This window comes from Euleptes europaea, chromosome 14, assembly GCF_029931775.1.
Source record: "Euleptes europaea isolate rEulEur1 chromosome 14, rEulEur1.hap1, whole genome shotgun sequence".
Lineage (NCBI taxonomy): Eukaryota > Metazoa > Chordata > Lepidosauria > Squamata > Sphaerodactylidae > Euleptes > Euleptes europaea.
Window position 1 is genome coordinate 44,386,904 of NC_079325.1, and position 19,234 is coordinate 44,406,137.

General features: G+C 45.8%; 1 protein-coding gene across 1 annotated transcript in view; it reads right to left on the reverse strand.

Annotated features, from left to right (window-relative positions):
• WHRN (whirlin) overlaps positions 1-19,234 on the reverse strand; it is a 155,130-nt gene that overhangs the window by 104,655 nt on the left and 31,241 nt on the right. Inside the window, exon 2 of the mRNA XM_056860351.1 lies at positions 722-937. Coding sequence (XP_056716329.1) covers positions 722-937 — 216 coding nt within the window. The remainder of the gene's footprint in view (positions 1-721; positions 938-19,234) is intronic.

A 19,234-nucleotide genomic window follows, 5' to 3' on the forward strand; every position in this document is an offset into this window, starting at 1 on the left:
GAACTCTCCTCCTCCTCCAGATCAGAGTCCACCGCTCCAAACCTCACCTCTTAATCACTACACCATACTGGCTCTGTCCCAGATCTCTATGCATCTGAGACTGTGGCTGCATGGGCCTTTTGCAAATATGCCCCAAAGTACCTGCATGGCCTCTATTTTTGCAAGATACAGATGGCGCGCACAGAGCCTACTTGCATTGGGACGTACACGTGTAAGCCCCTGTATAGATGGGATCTTGAATGCATGGTAACCATAGTGGGGTCAGGAGGTTTGATCTTGACCCTCTCCACTATCACTTCCCATGAACTCACTGTTACCCAGATTAAGCATTTGCACAGGGCTAAAGATTGCCCCTAGAAGCCACCTAGCAACAACAGAGTGCAAAGTTCCACATAATGGCTCTGCCTCTTTACATGTTAACTAGGTCTAAGTTTGAGCATTCAGAAGGCCTGCTTTGTTATCCTTACATGAGCCTCCCTTTGGAAAGAGTTTCATTCTTTGAGGCCATAAACAAAAAGGCCCTGCTTCTGGTGGCAGCTAACCTAATCTGTGACATGAAGGTAGAGTTGAAGTAGCACTTGAGAGCATGCAGACAGGTTCATATAAGTGGGGTTAGCGGATTCAAGGTAGGGTGACTAGTACTACAAACATCCTACTTCTTGTAGATAACAGAACGAAACTATATTGCCTGCCCACCTACCACTCTCTTCAAAGCACTCACCTTCTTCTCGTCCCCTTCTTGCAGCAATTGGAGATGGCTCCTCTTCTCACCATCCTTGCGTAAGGAACTACTCTGGTGCTGGGGCAGGCCTGTGGGTGGGGAAATGCTCCGGCCCTGGGGATCCACCCAAGTGTAGATGTGATTAGTGACATAACCGCCAGGGATGCGTCCCACCGAGAGGACAGAAAGATTCAGCTTCTTCGACCCTTTCAGAGCCTAGGAAAGAGGAAGAAGGAAATTTACATCAAAGGACATCTATTCACCAAACATGAGCCAATTTGCAGGAAACTAAATGGTCATAAAACCAATCTCTCAGATACAGAGCACCTGCTTTTCCTGCAGAAAACCACAGTTTCAGTTGCCATTAACAGAAATCAGGTAACAGATGTTGGAAGCAGTCTATCTTTGCTTGAGACCCAGGAGAACAGCTGCCAAAGCAGATAAAAGTGAGCTATGTAGACCGGTGGTCTGCAGCTTTATGTAGCCTTTACAAGAGGAGCTTTTGCTCAGAGGTAAAGCGTTTGTTTTGCAAGCAGAAGGTCCCAGATGGGAATGTCTCATTACTGGGTCTCATCTAGCAGGGGGTGGGAAAGACCTTCCTCTGCCTGAGGACAGGTTCACATGTTGCAAAGTTCACATGGTGGACACCGCAAGGCCTTTGGGTCAGGTGTGCACCTGGAGTTCTGTGCTGGAAACTCAATTTCCAGGTGCATGTGGGACCAATCTGAGTAGGGACTCTGGTGCATGAGAAAAGGATTTATGCCATCAACAGAGGCATAACATCCAAATTGCAAGATGTCATAGTTCTGCTGTGCACGGCATTGGTCAGGCTGCACCTGGAGTAATGTGTGTAGTTCTGGAGACCCCACTTCAAAAAGGATGTGGACAGAATTGAGCGAGAGGAGAGTGAAGACGATGATCTGGGGCCTAGGGACCAAGCCCTATGAGGAAAGGCTGAGGGAGTTGTAAATGTTTAGTCTGGAGAAGAGGAGGTTGGGGGGGTCATGATTGCTCCCTTTAAGTATTTGAAGGGCTATCACTTACAGGAGGGCAGGGAGCTGGTCCTGTCGGGAGCAGAGGATAGGACTCTCAATAATGGGTTTAATCTGCGGATAGAAAGGTACCGGCTGGATATTAGGAATTTTTTTTTGTTTTTACAGATAAGAGTTGTTTGACAGTGGAATCAGCAACCTAGGGAGGTGGTGAGCTCTCCCTCACTGGCAGTCTTTAAGCAGTGGCTGGATGAACACCTGTCAGGGATGTTCTAGGCTGATCCTGAATTAAGCAGGGGCTTGGACTAGCTGGCCTGTATGGCCCCTTCCAACTCTATGATTCTACCCCTCCCGGCCTGATGTTTTCTCAACCTGCAGTGTCCCTGCAGAGCTGATATCTGCCCTGTTGGAGAAATGTACATGTAGTTTATCAGTACATCTAAGTTTCCTCCAACAGGCAACTAAGAGCTCCCCCTGGCCATTTCAGGTCAGGAAAACAGCCTGGGGAGGGAAGCCCCTTCCCCTTGTGTGCCACAGACCCCGTGCATCTTGCCTCATTACCCAGACATCTGGGATAGTAATGCTGAAGCCCTGCTTCTCTACCATGACTAGTCTTTTTTTTTGTTTCCCCCTTATACAAAGAGGACCACGTGGATTTCATAACATGTGAATTGGCCTTGAGACCGTACACAGCTGCCACTGGTCAGACTAAACAATTTTGAAGTTGATGGAATAAGGCGCCGAGGAACACACATAGCTCAGTGGTGGAGCACATAGTTTGTAAGCAGAAGGTGCCACGTTCTATCCTTTTCTCCACTCCCCTTTTGTCAGCTGTGACCCTGAGCTGTGTGGACCATTGATCTGACTCAGTACAAGGCAGCTTCATATATTCATAAATGACAGCTATAAACTGTACTGTGGGCTCCCTTTCAGCTCATTTTTTAGTTTTGTGGCGGCCAGGGACATCCTAGCCGAGGTGCCACCACGGCACCTCCAAAGAGGGTCCCTGGCTGCTGAAAGGCTAAAAAAAAATGCTGAGATAGATTGCAATAAATCGTGATCGTGTGGATCATAAATTAGACACACCCACACAAACATCAAAACACATTGCTTTCTTTCAGTAAATATAGAGGTTTACTGTATCAAAAAGAGGATAAACTTGGAATATAAATTAATAACTCATATCTACAATTCGTACGTGGCTAACAGGCTCTGAGGGTTAAAACACAGTAAAGAATATAGTTAACATTATCTACTAGAGGAAGAAGCGAAAAGAAGTCTCTTCTTAACCGAAGCGGCAGTTCAATTGAAGCTTCTAGGATAGCGCCAGGACATCAGATGAGCAATAGCTCTTGATCTGACCAATCAACACTTTGCCAAGTGGCTAGCACCACCTCCTGAGTCAATGTACATGAAACACAAACATTTCACTCTTTTTGTAATCCTGGCAGAGGATTACAAAATTAGTCTCATCGACTAATTCCCAACAAAAAAGCGTTTCTGAAGTTCAAAAATGGGGAATTTCTCCCCCATAGAGAACAGCAAGGCAGTGCCAGGAAAAAACCTGGCACAGCAACACTGTTTCAGAGGGGAGCGTGCCCAGGCTGGAAGGGGTTAGGAGGCAGCCTAGCAGCAGCCCCACTACCAGGAATGCCCCAGGAATGCCTCCCTGGATGCCGGCATGAGCACTTGCGCCGGCAGGATGCTGGTGGGAGGCCGAACCAGTGCCCATGGGCTGCGCTGCTGCGACAGTCCTAAGGTGCCACCCAAGTAATACTATGCCAGCATCTGTGCCACTTTGTATGGCACAAGTGGCACGGATGCCGGCATAGGGGGCTGGTGGCCTCCTAAGCCCGTTCGGCCCCCAGGCTCAGGAATGAGCTGTTTGTGTCTTATCCTTCTCTAAGGAGTTGAGAAAGGTACAGGTTGAGTATCCCTTTTCCGGACATTGGATATCCAGACTGACCCAAAAAACAGACTTTTTGAGCCGGCAAGCAGACATTACTCCCAGGCCCTCAGCAGCATGCCAGTTTGCTTTCTGAATGTCCAATTACACAAAATTATTTAAAACATTGTTTAAAAAATTACATTCAGGCTACGTGTATAAAGTGTATAGAAAACATCTATAAAACATCAATGAATTTTGTGTTTCGACTTGGGACCCATCCCCAAGATATCTCATTATGTATATGCAAATATTCCAAAATAGGGAAAGATCTGAAATACGGACCACTTCTGGGTCCCAAGCAGTCCGGATAAGTGGTCCTCCTGCTGGAAGTTGGTTTCAGGTAGTTGGCTCAAGGTTGACTCAGCCTTCCATCCTTCCAAGGTTGGCAAAATGAGTACCCAGGTTGCTGGGGGTAAAGTGTAGACGACTGGGGAAGGCAATGGCAAACCACCCCATAACCATAGTTTGTCTAGTAAATGTCAGGATGTGACATCACCCCATGGGTCAGTAATGACCTGGTGCTGGCACAGGGGGACTACCTTTACCTTTGTAACCTGTAGTACCCAGTGGCACCTTCCACCCAAGTACAGACTGGGCTCTATTCTGTGTTGCTTCCAAAACCAAACTTGTAGGAGACTCTTACAAGGCATTTTTTTAGATCAAGCTGATTAAAGAATTTGATTTTTGTCATTGAACAACTAATTAAGGCTTCAAGGAAAGAACAGAAGTTAACTGGGAAACTCAGTAGGCAGGTGCTACTTCCTTCCTTTGTGTAGGAAAGTCCTGCCTCTATCTATCTATCTATCTATCTATCTATCTATCTATCTATCTATCTATCTATCTATCTATCTATCTATCTATCTATCTATCATCGATATAGAGATAGATTACAAAGTATTTGGAGATCAAACCAAGACAAAATAAAAATTCCAGCCAATAATTATCTTGTGAACTGGTGCTCTTGTGACGACGGTGGTCTACTTATGTTTAATGGCAGGGATGTGACCAATTTCTCATCACTGACAATTCAATTTAACAGAATCTCCATTTCCATTTCATTTCTCCCTTGTGCAAATCAAAAACACGAGTCTTCGTTTCCATATAATTTCTCTCCTTCCCACAAACGTATTTCCTATTAAAATTAAAATGTTTTCCAACTCCCCTTTTTTGCATTATATACATTTGATATATCACATAACAATTGCATAAAAGAAAGAAAACAGCAGCAGTGAAAATGGGTGGGATGAAAACACAATGAGAATACAGGAAAACAATGGGTCCATCCACTAGCTATGGCAGTGAAATTCGGAACAGGGCATTTGAAAAACAATTGCCCCCTTCTGGAAAGAGAGCAGGTAATTGCAAGCTGGGCCAAAACCTTAAAAAGCATTGGGCCCATTTCATAATCACAGGCTCTCCTGTTGGACTCTGCTTGACCTCTCTGCTCTGCTCTAGCCAGCATGGCATAGTGGTTAAGAGCAGTGGACTCTAATCTGGAAAACTGGGTTGGTTTCTCCACTCCTCCACGTGAAGCCTGCTGGGTGACCTTAGGCTAGTCTCTCAGAACTCTCTCAGCCCCACCTACCTCACAAGGTGTCTGTTGTGAGGAGGGGAAGGGAAGGTGATTGTAAGAAGAAGAAGAGATGGTTTTTATATGCTGACTTTCTCTACCACTTAAGGAAGAATCAAACTGGCTTACAATCACCTTCCCTTCCCCTCCCCACAACAGACACCCTGTGGGGTAGGTGGGGCTGAGAGAATGTGACTTGCCCAAGGTCACCCAGCTGGCTTCGTGTGGAAGAGTGGGGAAACAAATCCAGTTCACCAGATTAGTCTCCACCGCCCATGTGGAGGAGTGGGGAATCAAACCCGGTTCTCCAGATCAGAGACCACCACTCCAAATCACCGCTCTTAACCACTACGCCACGCTGGCTCTCAGCATGGTAAGCCGCTTTAAGACTTCTTAAGGCAGAGAAAAACAGGGTATAAAAACCAGCTCTTCTCTTCTTTCCCATAACTGTTGCTGGTAAGGGAGGGTGAGTCAATGGAAGGAATACTACTTATTCTGCACCCCCCCAAAAAAATTTTTAATTTGTTTTTGCTAATCATTGAGACAGTCAAAGAGGCAAGCCGTGCACCATACTTCTGCCCTCCCCCCTTTATTTCTGGCTTCTGAGATTACAGCAGGTATTGCTTTCCCACTAATGAAAATATTTCACCAGCAATGAGGACTAGAATCCTGACAAGAACAAACAGTGATATCCTAAGCAGCGTTAGACCCTTCCCAGTGCATTGAAGTTAAGGGGCTTAGACTCTGCTGTAACTCTGCTTATTTGGCACCGCCTCTCCACTAGTCCTAACTATTTCTTGCGCGGTTACAACACTTGCGCTTTATACGGCAAGCCCTACTTAGTATGTGCACCAATGCCGAACTCAATAAGCCATAAAGCATACATCTTAATTAAAGCTTTCTATCATGTGTTGCAAACCTCCTTGCTACTCAGAATTACCGTGCATTCTATGTGGCTGAAAATCGATTCCTGTTATGAGTGATCTAAAACAACGGTTCATGGAATCAGAAGTCCCCTCCCGCAACAAGAAATCAGAACAAAGCCTTCCCCCTTCCTGCAGAAAAAAGAACTGTCCCTAGAGCTACGGTGTCTGGACGTCCTTGTGTTTTTCCAGTCCAATGACAGCATTTCATTTCCTGGTGAAAGAAAATTAACGTCAGGAGAGGTGTCTGGGGAGACATTCCTGACAGCTGCTCAAGTCAACTCTTCCTGTGGGCATGGTAAGCTCAGAGACTGTCTGTCCTAGACCGGGACTCTTAGCCCTTCTATATCAGAAGGAGGATCTGAACACTCAAAGGTAGAGGAGGCTCAGATCCAGGAACCAGCCCCCAACGTTGTTGTGGAAGTCCTATGAGGAAAGTTTGAAGGAGCTGGGTACGTTTAGCCTGAAGAGGAGAAGACTGAGAGGTGATATGATAACCCTCTTCAAGTACTTGAAGGGCTGTCATGTAGAGGATGGTGCCAAGTTGTTTTCTGTTGCCCCTGAAGGTCAGGCCAGAACCAATGAGTTGAAATTAAATCAAAAGAGTTTCCATCTAGGAAGAAATTTCTAACAGTTAGAGTGGTTCCTCAGTGGAACCAACTTCCTTAGGACCTCTCCTTCCCTGGAGGTTTTTAAGCTGAGGATAAATGGCTATCTGTGAGCAATGCTGATTCTATGACGTTAGGCAGATCATGAGAGGGCATCTTGGCCATCTTCTGGGCATGAAGTAGGGGTCACTGGGGGTGTGGAGGGGAGGTATTTGTGAATTTCTTGCATTGTGCAGGGGGTTGGACTAGATGGCCCTGGTGGTCCCTTCCAACTCTATGGTTCCATGAAGTAGCTACCTCTCTGGGATGCAAAGAGAGCAGGAACAGCTCCAAGATACCCAGAAAAGTAGCTCTGCCCTCTGCTTAAGTCTCTAAGCAGACAGCTCTTCAACAGTGCACAACCCTCCAGAGCAACCGCGCTGAATCCCAAGACAGTGGGATACATTCCAGCTTGGCACAATTCCTTCCTCTGCCATGGAGCGTGGCCCCTTTCATTCTAAGCAGTCATTGTAACCTCTCTGGATCCACAGACAGAGTCTACCAGAATAAGGAATGGCTGACAATTACTTTAATACAATCAACGACTAAAACATCTTGTCTGTACTTCTCGGACTAGAGCTAAGGTCATGCAATTACATGGCCAGTCCTCACACTATCCGTGCCCTAACACTATTCAACAGGAGGAAAAAGGCTTTAAATTAAGAATTCTATCACTGTGTGTGTGTGTTAAGTGCCGTCAAGTCTCTTCCGACTCATGGCAACCCTATGAATCACTGTCTCATCATAGGGTTTTCGAGGTAAGGGTTGGTCAGAAGTGGTTTATCATTGCCTTCTTCTGCGCAGTGCTAACCAGGGTTGGCTGTAGCAGCACTGCCATTGTCTACGAAAGGTCCTCCGCCAGCGTCACCTTCCACTACTGCTGCTGCCCAGGAGCTAGCCTTCAAGGATTCCTCTGCCCCTATCACCATTGGAACTGCCTGTTCTCTTCTGCTGATGTGGCCATTGATCCCTGAAGAGGGTGGACACTTCTTAGTCTGGTGTCTCAGCTGTGACCATTCCACCTTGAGTGACCCTGCTAGGAGATTAGCCTCTTGAAAGAGTCTAGACCCCTTACTGTGTTGCTCCCAGCTTTGCGGACACACACGAACCTCCTCAGAGAGCCAGCATGGTGTAGTGGTTAAGAGCAGTGGTGTGGAGTGGTGGACTCTGATCTGGAGAACTGGGTGTGATTCCCCACTCCTCCACATGAGCAGCGGAGGCTAATCTGGTGAACTGGATTGGTTTCCCCACTCCTACACACGAAGTCAGCTGGGTGACCTTGGCCTAGTCACAGTTCTCTCTGAACTCTCTGAGCCCCACCTACTTCACAAGGTGTCTGTTGTGGGGAGGGGAAGGGAAGGTGATTGTAAGCCAGTTTCATTCTCCCTTAAGTGGTAGAGAAAGTCAGCATATAAAAGCCAACTCCTCCTCCTCCTCCTCCTCACCATGTTAAGGTGTGTCCAAAAGGTCTATCATTACATTCTTATTTATTTACTTACTTCATGTATATCCCACTTTTCTCTCCAATAGGGACCCAAAGAAGCTTGCAGACTTCTCCTCTTCTCCATTTTATCCTGTGAGGTAGATTAGGCCGAGAGCCAGCATGATGTAGTGATTAAGAGCGGTGGACTATAATCTGGAGAACTGGGTTTGATTCACCATTCCTCCACATGAAGCCTGCTGGGTGACCTTGGGCTAGTCACAGCTCTCTCAGAACTCTCTCAGGCTATGTGCAGGCAGGTGATGGCAAACCACCTCTGAACATCTCTTGCCTTGAAAACCCTATGGGGTCGCTATAAGCCAGCTGTGACTTGATGGCGCGCGCGCACACACACACACACACACACACACACACACACACACACACACAGAGGTTAGGCTGAAAATGTGTTAGAAGAAGAAGAGTTGATTTTTATACCCCGATTTTCTCTACCGAAAGGAGTCTCAAACTGGCTTACAATCACCTCCTTTTCCTCTCCCCGCAACAGACACCTTTTGAGGTAGGTGGGGCTAAGAGAGTTCAGAGAGAACTGTGATTAGCCCAAGGTCACCCAGTAGGATTCATGTGGAGGAGTAGGGAAACAACCCAGTTCACCAGATTCGAGTCTGCTGCTCATGTGGAGGAGTGGGGAATCAAACCCAGCTCTCCAGATTCGAGTCCGCTGCTCTTAACCACTACACCACGCTGACTCTCAAGGTAACCCAGCAAGCTTCTATGGCAGAGTATGGATTCAAACCTGGGTCTCCCAGATCTTAGACTGATATGCTAACTGGTGCACCATGCTGGCTCTCTTTTCTAGAGACAGGACATGAAGCCCACATTTCCCTGTGGAACTATGTGTGTTCCAATTTGGCTCTAGGTTAGCACTAGTTCAACTACCCTCTTACCATTCGGCTAACCCCCAGGAGCTATCCATGGTCCTGACCGATGCAGCCTCTCCCCGCCCCCACATTGTGCAGCATGAATCAAGAGACAGCATTCGAACAGAATGAGTTATTGCTGACTTGCTCCTATTATTTCATTTTATTTCCTAAAAGCTAGCTTAAATTATTTCAATTTTAACCTTTTTTTTTAATGGCATTGCTGCAAGATGCTCTGCATGTGTGGTTTCCATAGCAGAAAAATGGGATACAATTTTGGGATGTAAATTTGCTAAAATAAAACAAAATTTATGTAGGAAATGTTGTCTCACAACAGCATTTATTTAATGGGCTCTCGCGTCTCTTCTTGAAAGGATTCATTTGGGGGAGGGGGTAGTTTGCTTGAAATACCTGCAATGCAAACTTTGCAAACTTGCTTTTACAAGCAAGTTCGGGCTCCCTTCAAATGGCAGCAATAAATAGAGAAGTTAATTGCTGAAGACAGCCGTTTAATCAAGATCCTCTATCGGTGTTCAAGATGGGGTGGGGATGGACTGGGCTCAGTAACATCATGTGCCTGGTGGAAGGAATGTAGACTTTGATTCAAACGTGGGACTCTGCCAAAAAGCCACAACCAGGCAATAACTTTTCAATTGTTTAATCCTTTTAGAGGCAGGGCAGTGTAGTGGTTACAGTGTAAGATGGGCAGCCCATTCCTGAAGGGGGGGTAAGTTAGGCAGCAGCTGGGGGTGGTACAGCAATGCTGCATCCACAGAGGCTTCCCGGCCGCCGAACAGAAATTAAACTATTAAAAAGATAAAGAGGAAAATCGCCCATTGAAATCAATGGGGCTTGCCACCAAGAACAGAGGTGTAGCCACGCCACTGCGAGAGGGGGTGTTCCCAGGGTGGAAGGGGTTAGGAAGCTGCCAAAAGGCAGCTCCATCCCCAGGAATGCCTCTGGAATGCCCCCCCCCCAGGAATTTCCTGCTGGCAGTTGGGGCCGGTGCAGCTTCACTTCTCCCAAATGCTGGCATATTTGTCCCGGGATGGAGTAAGTGCTTATCCTGGGTTAAAGGGGCACTTACGCTGGCGTTGAAGTGGGTCAGTGCCTTTTGAGTGACTATGCTCTTAGAATTGACCCCTTCCTGAGAAGTGGTATGTTATCTTATTCACATAGTCACCTACTAAACAGGCCTCAATGTAATTGTGTGTGTGTGTGTGTGTGTGTGTGTATATGTATATGCAAGTATTACAAAGTCTTAATATTCAGTAACAATGTATACAGTAAAGCAAGCAAGTTCTACATTCTATTCAGTTTTAAAATCCAACACTTAAAATATAACAGTTAAAGAAATCTGATTTAGTTCAAAGTATCTAATTCACACTCTAGAATAATATATTTGTAAAGCCATACATGCCAACACCATCTTCTGAGACCCTCTGAGAGAGGTCTGAAGTACTAGCCCTCTCCCTGCCTGTATTTATACTGTTTCAATCACCTTCAATGAGGTTGACTGAGAATCGAGCAATTCTCATTTTCACTGCACATGCTCAGTGGCCTCCCATTGTATTACCAAATAAGGACTTCCTTTTTCACCAGGCTATTTTGCTAAACTATAAACAATCAGTTTTGAGCTTTGCTATTTCTCTATATAATCAATTTTATCATCATTCTCAACTCCAGAAAAATATGTTCAGATTGAACCCATTCATTAGTTAATAGCATCATGTTTTCATGTTTAAATAATAAAATACAATTATTGTTTACATTACATCATTACATCTTAGTCAGCTTATAATACCCTTGGAATGGATAACATTTCTGCACTCGAAGTCATTGGAAAGGCGAGAATCAAGCACTCAGTTCTGTAACTCAAGAATTAGTTTCTCATTAGAATTAGTTTCTCATTAGAATTAGTTTCTCATTAGCCATTGAAAAGGATGGGAAAGGTCATAGAAAAAGGCAGAATGTATTGCTAATATATTTGCAATGATTCCGAAGCATGTCATAGCATAAGTCTCTGACAAAGAATATCCAGGCTCTCTTTCCTTTTAAAACGAAATTAAAAGTCTCTGCTTTATGGTTTGCAGTTTATATGCGTAATTGGGTTTTATATTGAATAATTCTGCATATGTACAATGCTAATACCATAGTTCATGTGCTCTAATATGTCAAAGCCTGTAACAGCGTGGGGTCACACTGGCTCCTAAGGAGCTCCCCCCACTTTCAATATTGCAGCCTAAGTCTGTGTCAGGTTCAAATTTCCACTCTGCCATGGAAGCTTGCTGGGTGACCGTGGGCTAGTCACAGTCTCAGCCTAGCCCACCTCACAGGGTTGTCGTGTGGAGAAAATGACAGAGAGGAGAATGATGCAAGACACTTTTGGCCCTCCTCGGGGGACAGGCGGGATATAAATGAAGTAAATAAAATGAAATGAAAAGGGAAAAGACCATGTTCATCACCACAATGTTGCGGATACTCCATTTAAAATCTGAACTGCTGCTTAAATACACATCGCTGTTATTGGAAGGTGGGAAAAACAAAGGATGGAAAACTGGGAGTTTAGAACAAAACAGTGCAGGCAACTAACCAAGTAGTCAGGGTAAAGGGGAGGAGGAAGTCTCTTTGGTCTTGGGGTTTTGACTTCTGAACTCCAAGGATGCTTGGCAACATCTTTTCTCTTTATAGATTCCGAGGAGCAACTTTTCCCCACAGCAGCAACCGAAAGCTCAGCGAAGAAGAAGAAGAGTTTGTTTTTATATGCCGACTTTCTCTACCACTTAAGGAAGAATCAAACCGGCTTGCAATCACCTTCCCTTCCCCTCCCCACAACAGACACCCTGGGAGGTAGGTGGGGCTGAGAGAGTGTGACCGGCCCAAGGTCACCCAGCTGCCTTCATGTGGAGGAGTGGGGAAACAAATCCAGCCCACCAGATTAGCCTCTGCCGCTCATGTGGAGGAGCAGGGAATCAAACGGGGTTCTCCAGATCAGACTCCACAGCTCCAAACTGCCCCTCTTAACCACTACACCAAGCTGGCTCTCAGAACAAAAGGCTGCCTCAGAAGAAGGCCACTCTTTTCCCTACTGCCTTTCTCACCTGCTCCCCAGGTTACATTTCCTGCAATTCCTTGTTCTATAGGAAAATCCTCACCCTCTTGTGTGTGTAAAGTGCCGTCAAGTCGCAGCCAACTTACGGCAACCCCTTATGGGATTTTCAAGGCAAGAGATGAACAGAGACGGTTTGCCAGTGCTTTCCTCTGTATATCAGCCCTGGTATTCCTTGGTGGTCCCCCATCCAAATACTAACCAGGGCTGACCCTGCTTAGCTTCCGAGATCTGACGAGATCAGGCTATACCATGCTGCCTTTCCCCCCCTCCCCCTCTTAGGGGAAAAAACCCACACCTCAGCTCTTTCTTCCCTCTCATGGAGTCGACCGCCCTTCTTCTGTTCTCATCCTAGAGATCTCCTCACACAACCTGTGCAGAAGTTGCCTCCCTCTAGAAGGCAGTGTTTCTAGACCAGGACCTGCTCCGCAGGGGGAAACCGGTCACATACATTCTAATAATATATATTTTAAGAGGCTTATGGTTGGATCAACCAAAAAGTTACAAAAGAGCATGCAAGCTTTTGAGTTCTCCAGAACTCTTCATCAGGCTGCATGTTCCGTGTCTCAATAGTGTGTTTGGGGGGAGGAGTGGGGAGGAAGAGACAAAGACGTTTCAGAGAAGGACAGGAAGTCTCTTGTTCTGTGGTTTGCGGAAGTCTTAAAATAGAGTCCAGGAAGTGTTGCAGACTTCAGTGGATTAGATTAGTGGTTCTTAACCTTTAATCCGCTGCTGTCCTGCAAACAGACAAAGCTACCATCAAAGCATCCCCTGCGCCAATTTATTTATTAAACTAACTGTTCGCCACCTTTCCTACCGACCAAGACAGCTTACAAAAAAACCCGACCTGCAGGTAGCAGATAATTAGAATCCCCCCCAAAAAAACAGACAAGGGGGAAAAATCCATACAACTTAAACTCCAAAGAATACCAGTGTTATGAAATTAAGTGCAAAATGCACACTTAAAAGGAGCAGTTGTGGGTTCCAACTATTTAACCATGGGTTGTGGATTCTGACCATTTGATTATTCTGACTGTGTGCTATGGTTCATCGGCAGTGTCAGTCCATTTCATGCTGGAACCTTCCTTGTGGTTTGCCTGTCTCCCCCCGACCCCGGGGCCAGAGCTGAATTGTTTGGATTTTTTAACCATAAAATCAATTGTAGTGTCTGGCTGTTGTAGGGCTCCTACCTTTTAGGGTTTTTTTTTCCTGTTGCTGTAGGCTTAGTTTTGTGTGTTTTTGCTGCAATTTTCATTGTTAATTGATTTTGTTTACTGTTTTATAGTGTTTTGAAATGAAGCCTGCTTGCCCTTTGTTCAACTATATATTGGTAAATAAACAGTTAATAAATAGTAGGCCCCAATACCTTCTTGGGGAGGGCATTCCATAATGCTGGCAGTACCACCCCAAAACAACAGGTTTCTGCCATGAGCGAATGGACAGCTCAATGGGGGGTGGGGGGTTCAGCCTGGAGGGGTCAGAGGTGGCAATCAGACTGAGCAAATAAGCAAAAACTTAGGACATAAAACAGCATGCCAGATGGGTCCAACTGTATTTATTTAGGGATATTTATGGCACATGCATACAATATAGATAATAGATCTCAGTCATATATCCAATGAGACCCTTCTGCCCGATGGCCATCAGCCAATTCGTTAATGCAAGGTTTGATTCCGATTTCATGGGTGCCACACTTTCAAGGAAGCCACAGAGAAATTGAGACTCTTGGATTTTATTGTCAGGGTAGGGGGAGAGGCAATAAACAACTTTCCTCTGCTTGGTTGTCAGAAGCCATGGCAAGTGGGGAGAAGGGGCTGTCCAAAATCCCAACTGCCCCTATTTTCTCTTCCCTAAGGCCTGACCTGGATGGTCCAGGCTTGCCTGATCTTGAAAGCTAAGCAGGGTTGGCCCTGGTTAGTACTTAGATGGGAGACCATCAAGGAAGTCCAGGGCTGCTACACAGAGGCAGGCAACAGCAAACCACCACCCTCATATCTTGCCTTGAAAATCCTATGGGGTCGCCATAGTTTGGCTGTGACTTGATGGCACTTTCCACCAAGTGCTAAATGCCCCCTGGACTTGCAGATTACCCCCCCCCCCAAGAATCACTGGATTCTATGGTGCTGTGTGGAAATAGGATCAGACCAAGGCCCATCAAGTCCAGCAGTCTGTTCACACAGTGGCCAACCAGGTGCCTCCAGGAAGCCACAAACAAGATGAGTGCAGCAGCATTGTCCTGCCTGTGTTCCACCGCACCCAAAATAACAGGCATGCTCCTCTGATACTAGAGAGAACAGGTATGCAGCATGACTAGTATCCATTCTAACTAATAGCCATGAATACCCCTCTCCTCCATGAATATGTCCTCTCCCCTCTTAAAGCCCTCCAAGCTGGCAGCCATCACCCCATCCAGGGGCAGGGAGTTCCACACTTTAACTATGCGTTGTGTTAAAAAATACTTCCTTTTATCTGTTTTGAATCTCTCACCCTCCAGCTTCAGCAGATGACCCCGTGTTCTAGTATTATGGGAGAGGGAGAAAAGCTTCTCCCTGTCCACTCTCTCCAAACCATGCATAATGCTATAGACTTCTATCATGTCATTTTATAGGCCCCTATCATGTCAAATTTTATAACCTCTATCAAGTCAAAAGACAGTCATGCTAGAAAAAGTTGAGGGCAGCAGGAAAAGAGGAAGACCCAACAAGAGATGGATTGACTCAATATAGGAAGCCACAGCTTTGCAAGATCTTCCTTTGCAAGATCTGAGCAAGGCTGTCAAAGATAGGACATTTTGGAGGACTTTCATTCATAGGGTCGCCATGAGTCGGAAGTGACTTGATGGCACTTAACACACACACACACACACACACACACACACACACACACACACACACACTATCATGTCTCTCCTCAGCTGCCTTCTTTCCAAGCTAAACAGCCCTAAGCGTTTTAACCGCTCCCCACAGGACAGTTGCTCTAGTCCCCTAATCATTTTGGTTGCTCTTTTCTGTACCTTCTCAAGCTCTGTAATATTCTTTTTTAGGTGTGGTGACCAGAACTGTACACAGTATTCTAAGTGGAGTATAAACTGAAAAATAAATAAAGGAAAATAAATAATGCATCAAGGACTACTTTGACAGAAGAGCCAAAAGGGGAGGAGGATATCTGCCTTTGATAGTCTGATCAGTTTGCTGCCTGTTTATCCTAATTTATTTCGGGAGGGGGGGGGAGTCATAAGGACTTGGAGCTTGTGTATTTTTTTTTAAATCCCCAAAGTTCTGCATCCAGAAACCCCACATCTGCACAGTCACGGCTATACACAACCAAGGGTTAGAGGGAGTCAAGGGAGGAAGAAAGAGAGATTCTAATCTTCAATTTCTACTTCATTATGGAAGAGCTCTTATCCATCGCAACCATTTCAGGGAGACGTTATTGGCTCAATAAATGCAGCGTTCCATTCAACGGCATGCTTTACTCAAGAGTAGCGACACAGCAATCGTCAGTGAATCAGGAGTCCTTTTCTGTCAATGAACGATGCTTGTAAGGACATAATTAAGCATTTCTACTCAAGGGGCTTCGAAGAGCCAGACAGCGGAATGAGTGAGATTGTATCTTTTCGGCAAGCAGATTTTATGGGCCTATTTCACATCCCCAAACATTTTTTCTTTAAATCTCTCCTCTGGAAAGGCATTGTAAGGCTTTCATCATCTTCCAGACAGCACAGTAACAGATCCGTACTATCAAAGAAACAATCTCTACTGAGCCTAATGGACTGAGGCAGAGCGGAGCCAAGCTCCATCCTCCATGGAAGCTCATAAACACTGGCAGAGAAACTCTAGACATAAATCTGAGCCTGGAATGGCACCCGAGGAAAGGGGAAGGAATCCATGTATCAGGGATTGGAAGGAAAGTAGAAGAAAGACATGGATGAAGTTTTAGGCATACGAAATAGCTGCCTTGATGGACCAGTGGTCTGGCTCAGTATAAGGTCGTTTCATGTTTGGGGTTCAATCAGCAAAACCATATAGGGGTGGGTGGGAGAAAGATTAAACCTAGTCAGGAGCCATCTAGCCTCTGCTTCAAAAACCTAGTTAGAGCCATGTAGCCTCTGCTTCAAAAACTCCAGGGAAGGAGAGCTCACCACCTCCCGAGGAAGCCTGTTCCACTGAGAAACCACTCTAACTGTTAGAAAGTTCTTCCTATTCCTAATGTCTAGACGGAAATTTCAACCCGTCGGTTCTGGTCCGACCTTCTGGGGCAACAGAAAACAACTCGGCACCCTCCTCTATATGGCAGCCCTTCAAGTACTTGAAGATGGTTATCATATCACCTCTCAGTCTTCTCCTCTCCAGGCCAAACATACCCAGCTCCTTCAACCTTTCCTCATAGGACTTGGTCTCCAGGTCCCTCACCATCTTTGTTGCCCTCCTCTGGAAGTGTTCCAGATTGTCTATATCTTTCTTAAATTGCGGTGCCCAAAACACAGTACTCTAGGTGAGGTACTCTAGGGGAGGGGCTGTGGCTCAGTGGCAGAGCATCTGCTTGGCATGCAGAAGGTCCCAGGTTCAATCCCCGGCATCTCCAGTTAAAGGGACTAGGCAAGTAGGTGATGTGAAAGACCTCTGCCTGAGACCCTGGAGAGTCACTGCCAGTCTGAGTAGACAATACTGACTTTGATGGACCAGGTGTCTGATTCGGTATAGGAAGGAGCCTGGGGAGGACAGGCACCTCAGTGGGTTACAATACCATAGAATCTACCCTCCAAATCATCCACTTTCTCCAGGGGAACTGATCTCTGTTGTCTGGAGATGAGCTGTAATTCCAGGGAATTACCAGGACCTACCTGGAGGCTGGCATCCCTAGTATCTTCTGTTAAGGATCTCAGGCATCAGGTGCTGGGAAAGGATTTTTTTTCTGCCAGAGAGCAGCTACCTATCAAAGTAGACAATACTGGGACCTAGATGGACCAATGATTTGACTCAGTATAAGGCAGTTTCATAGGGCAGCCTCTGTTCTAAGGGTGAAAGAAGAAGAGTTTTTATATATATATATGCTGACTTTCTTTACCACTTAAGGCTGAATCAAGCTGGCTTACAATCAACTTCCCACAACAGACACCCTGTGAGGTAGGTGGGGCTGAGAGAGCTCTAAGAGAGCTGTGACTAGCCCAGGGTCACCCAGCTGGCTTTATGTAGGAGTGGGGAAACCAACCCAGATTAGCCTCCACTGCCCATGTGGAGTGGAGAATTGAACCCGGTTCTCCAAATCAGAGTCCACTGCTCCAAACCACTGCTCTTAACCACTACATCATGCAGGCAGGAACCATCAAGCTGACTGACGTCTTCCTTCATCTCTTTTCCCCCCACCCCTCCTCACTTCAGTTCCTCTTCATTATACTCTAATGCTGGGGGAGAAACAGCTCCGAGTAATAGAGAGGTAAGGAACAGATTTGGCGACAAGTCTGCAGGTCATTTTCTCAGCCAGTGAACAGCATCCTTCCACAGCCTTAGAGGGAAAGAGCTGAAGGAAAAGGTCAAAGGAACATTTCCAAATCCACCCCAGGTCCCAAATCTTTCTCTGCCTGGGGAAGATCTCCTAGGACACGAGTTGAAGTGAATGCTTGTACAATCTATAAACAAGGTTCACTTTATTTTCCTTTATATTTTGTTGGGTAATTCTCAAGTTACACTCAACACATGTACAGCTAATTGTGGGATACAAACCCAACATTTATCCAGGTAATGGTCTATTGTGACATTTGAAAAGTGAATGTGTGTTGGCACTTTCTTACAAACAGATGTACACATGTATTCATAGGATGTACACAAGTTCATTGTAATTGTGAACAGGGCTTTTGAAACCCTCCATTCTAGGTTAAAGGTAAGGTAAAGGTAAAGGTCCCCTGTGCAAGCACCGGGACATTCCTGACCCATGGGGTGACGTCACATCCCGACGTTTACTAGGCAGACTTTTGTTTACAAGGTGGTTTGCCAGGGCCTTCCCCAGTCATCTCCCCTATACCCCCAGCAAGCTGGGTCCTCATTTTACCAACCTCGGAAGGATGGAAGGCTGAGTCAACCTTGAGCCGGCTACCTGAAACCCACTTCCCTCGGGATCGTACTCAGGTCAGGAGCAGAGCTTGGACTGCAGTACTGCAGCTTACCACTCTGTGCCACGGGGCTCCTCCATTCTAGGTTAACCTACCTGCAATTATTTCTTACCCCTCCCCTAATCCAAACTCATCTTTCCCCTTTTTTCTTTACAGCAAACAGCAAAAAGAAAAAAAAGAAAAAAGGATGCTGATTAGATGTAATGAAGCAATTTAATGCTATCTGCAAAAGTAATGAACCGTAGCCTTATGCCTGGGGACCTTTTTTTAATTCTTAGGATCAAACCAGATAAACGTTGGAACTTCCATGATTGCATTTTTCTTTCAAGGATAGTTGTTGTCCAAAGCCCTGGTTTGGATGGGGACCATGACCCGTGGGAGGGGGGGATTCTTCTCTCTAGTTATTTTCCAAGCCTCGGCCACACTGAGCTAACCCACCTTGTTCACATTACACCTAGTGCATGTACATCCTGTGCGTATGTGCATACATCCGTAAGAAAGAGCAAACAAGCTCCAGGATAACTATAGGGTTTAAACCACACATTAAGCTGTATATCAGTTGAATGGAACATGAGACTTACGTCAATGTATTTATAAAGAAAGATCAAGCATACACTGTACACAGATTGGATTGTGTTCACTGTAACTTGTGAACTGCACTAATAGCCAATGATTTTGTGGAAACATACCAATCCCAGACAGGCAACCTCTATGTAGGTCCCTGGTATGACTGGAGGGGGCAGCTTTTAGGGTTGCCAGCTTTGGGTGGGAAAATACCTGGAGATTTGGGGAGTGGAGCCTAGGGAGGGCAGGGTTTGGGGAGGGGAGGGGAAGGGATGGACTTCAGCATGGCA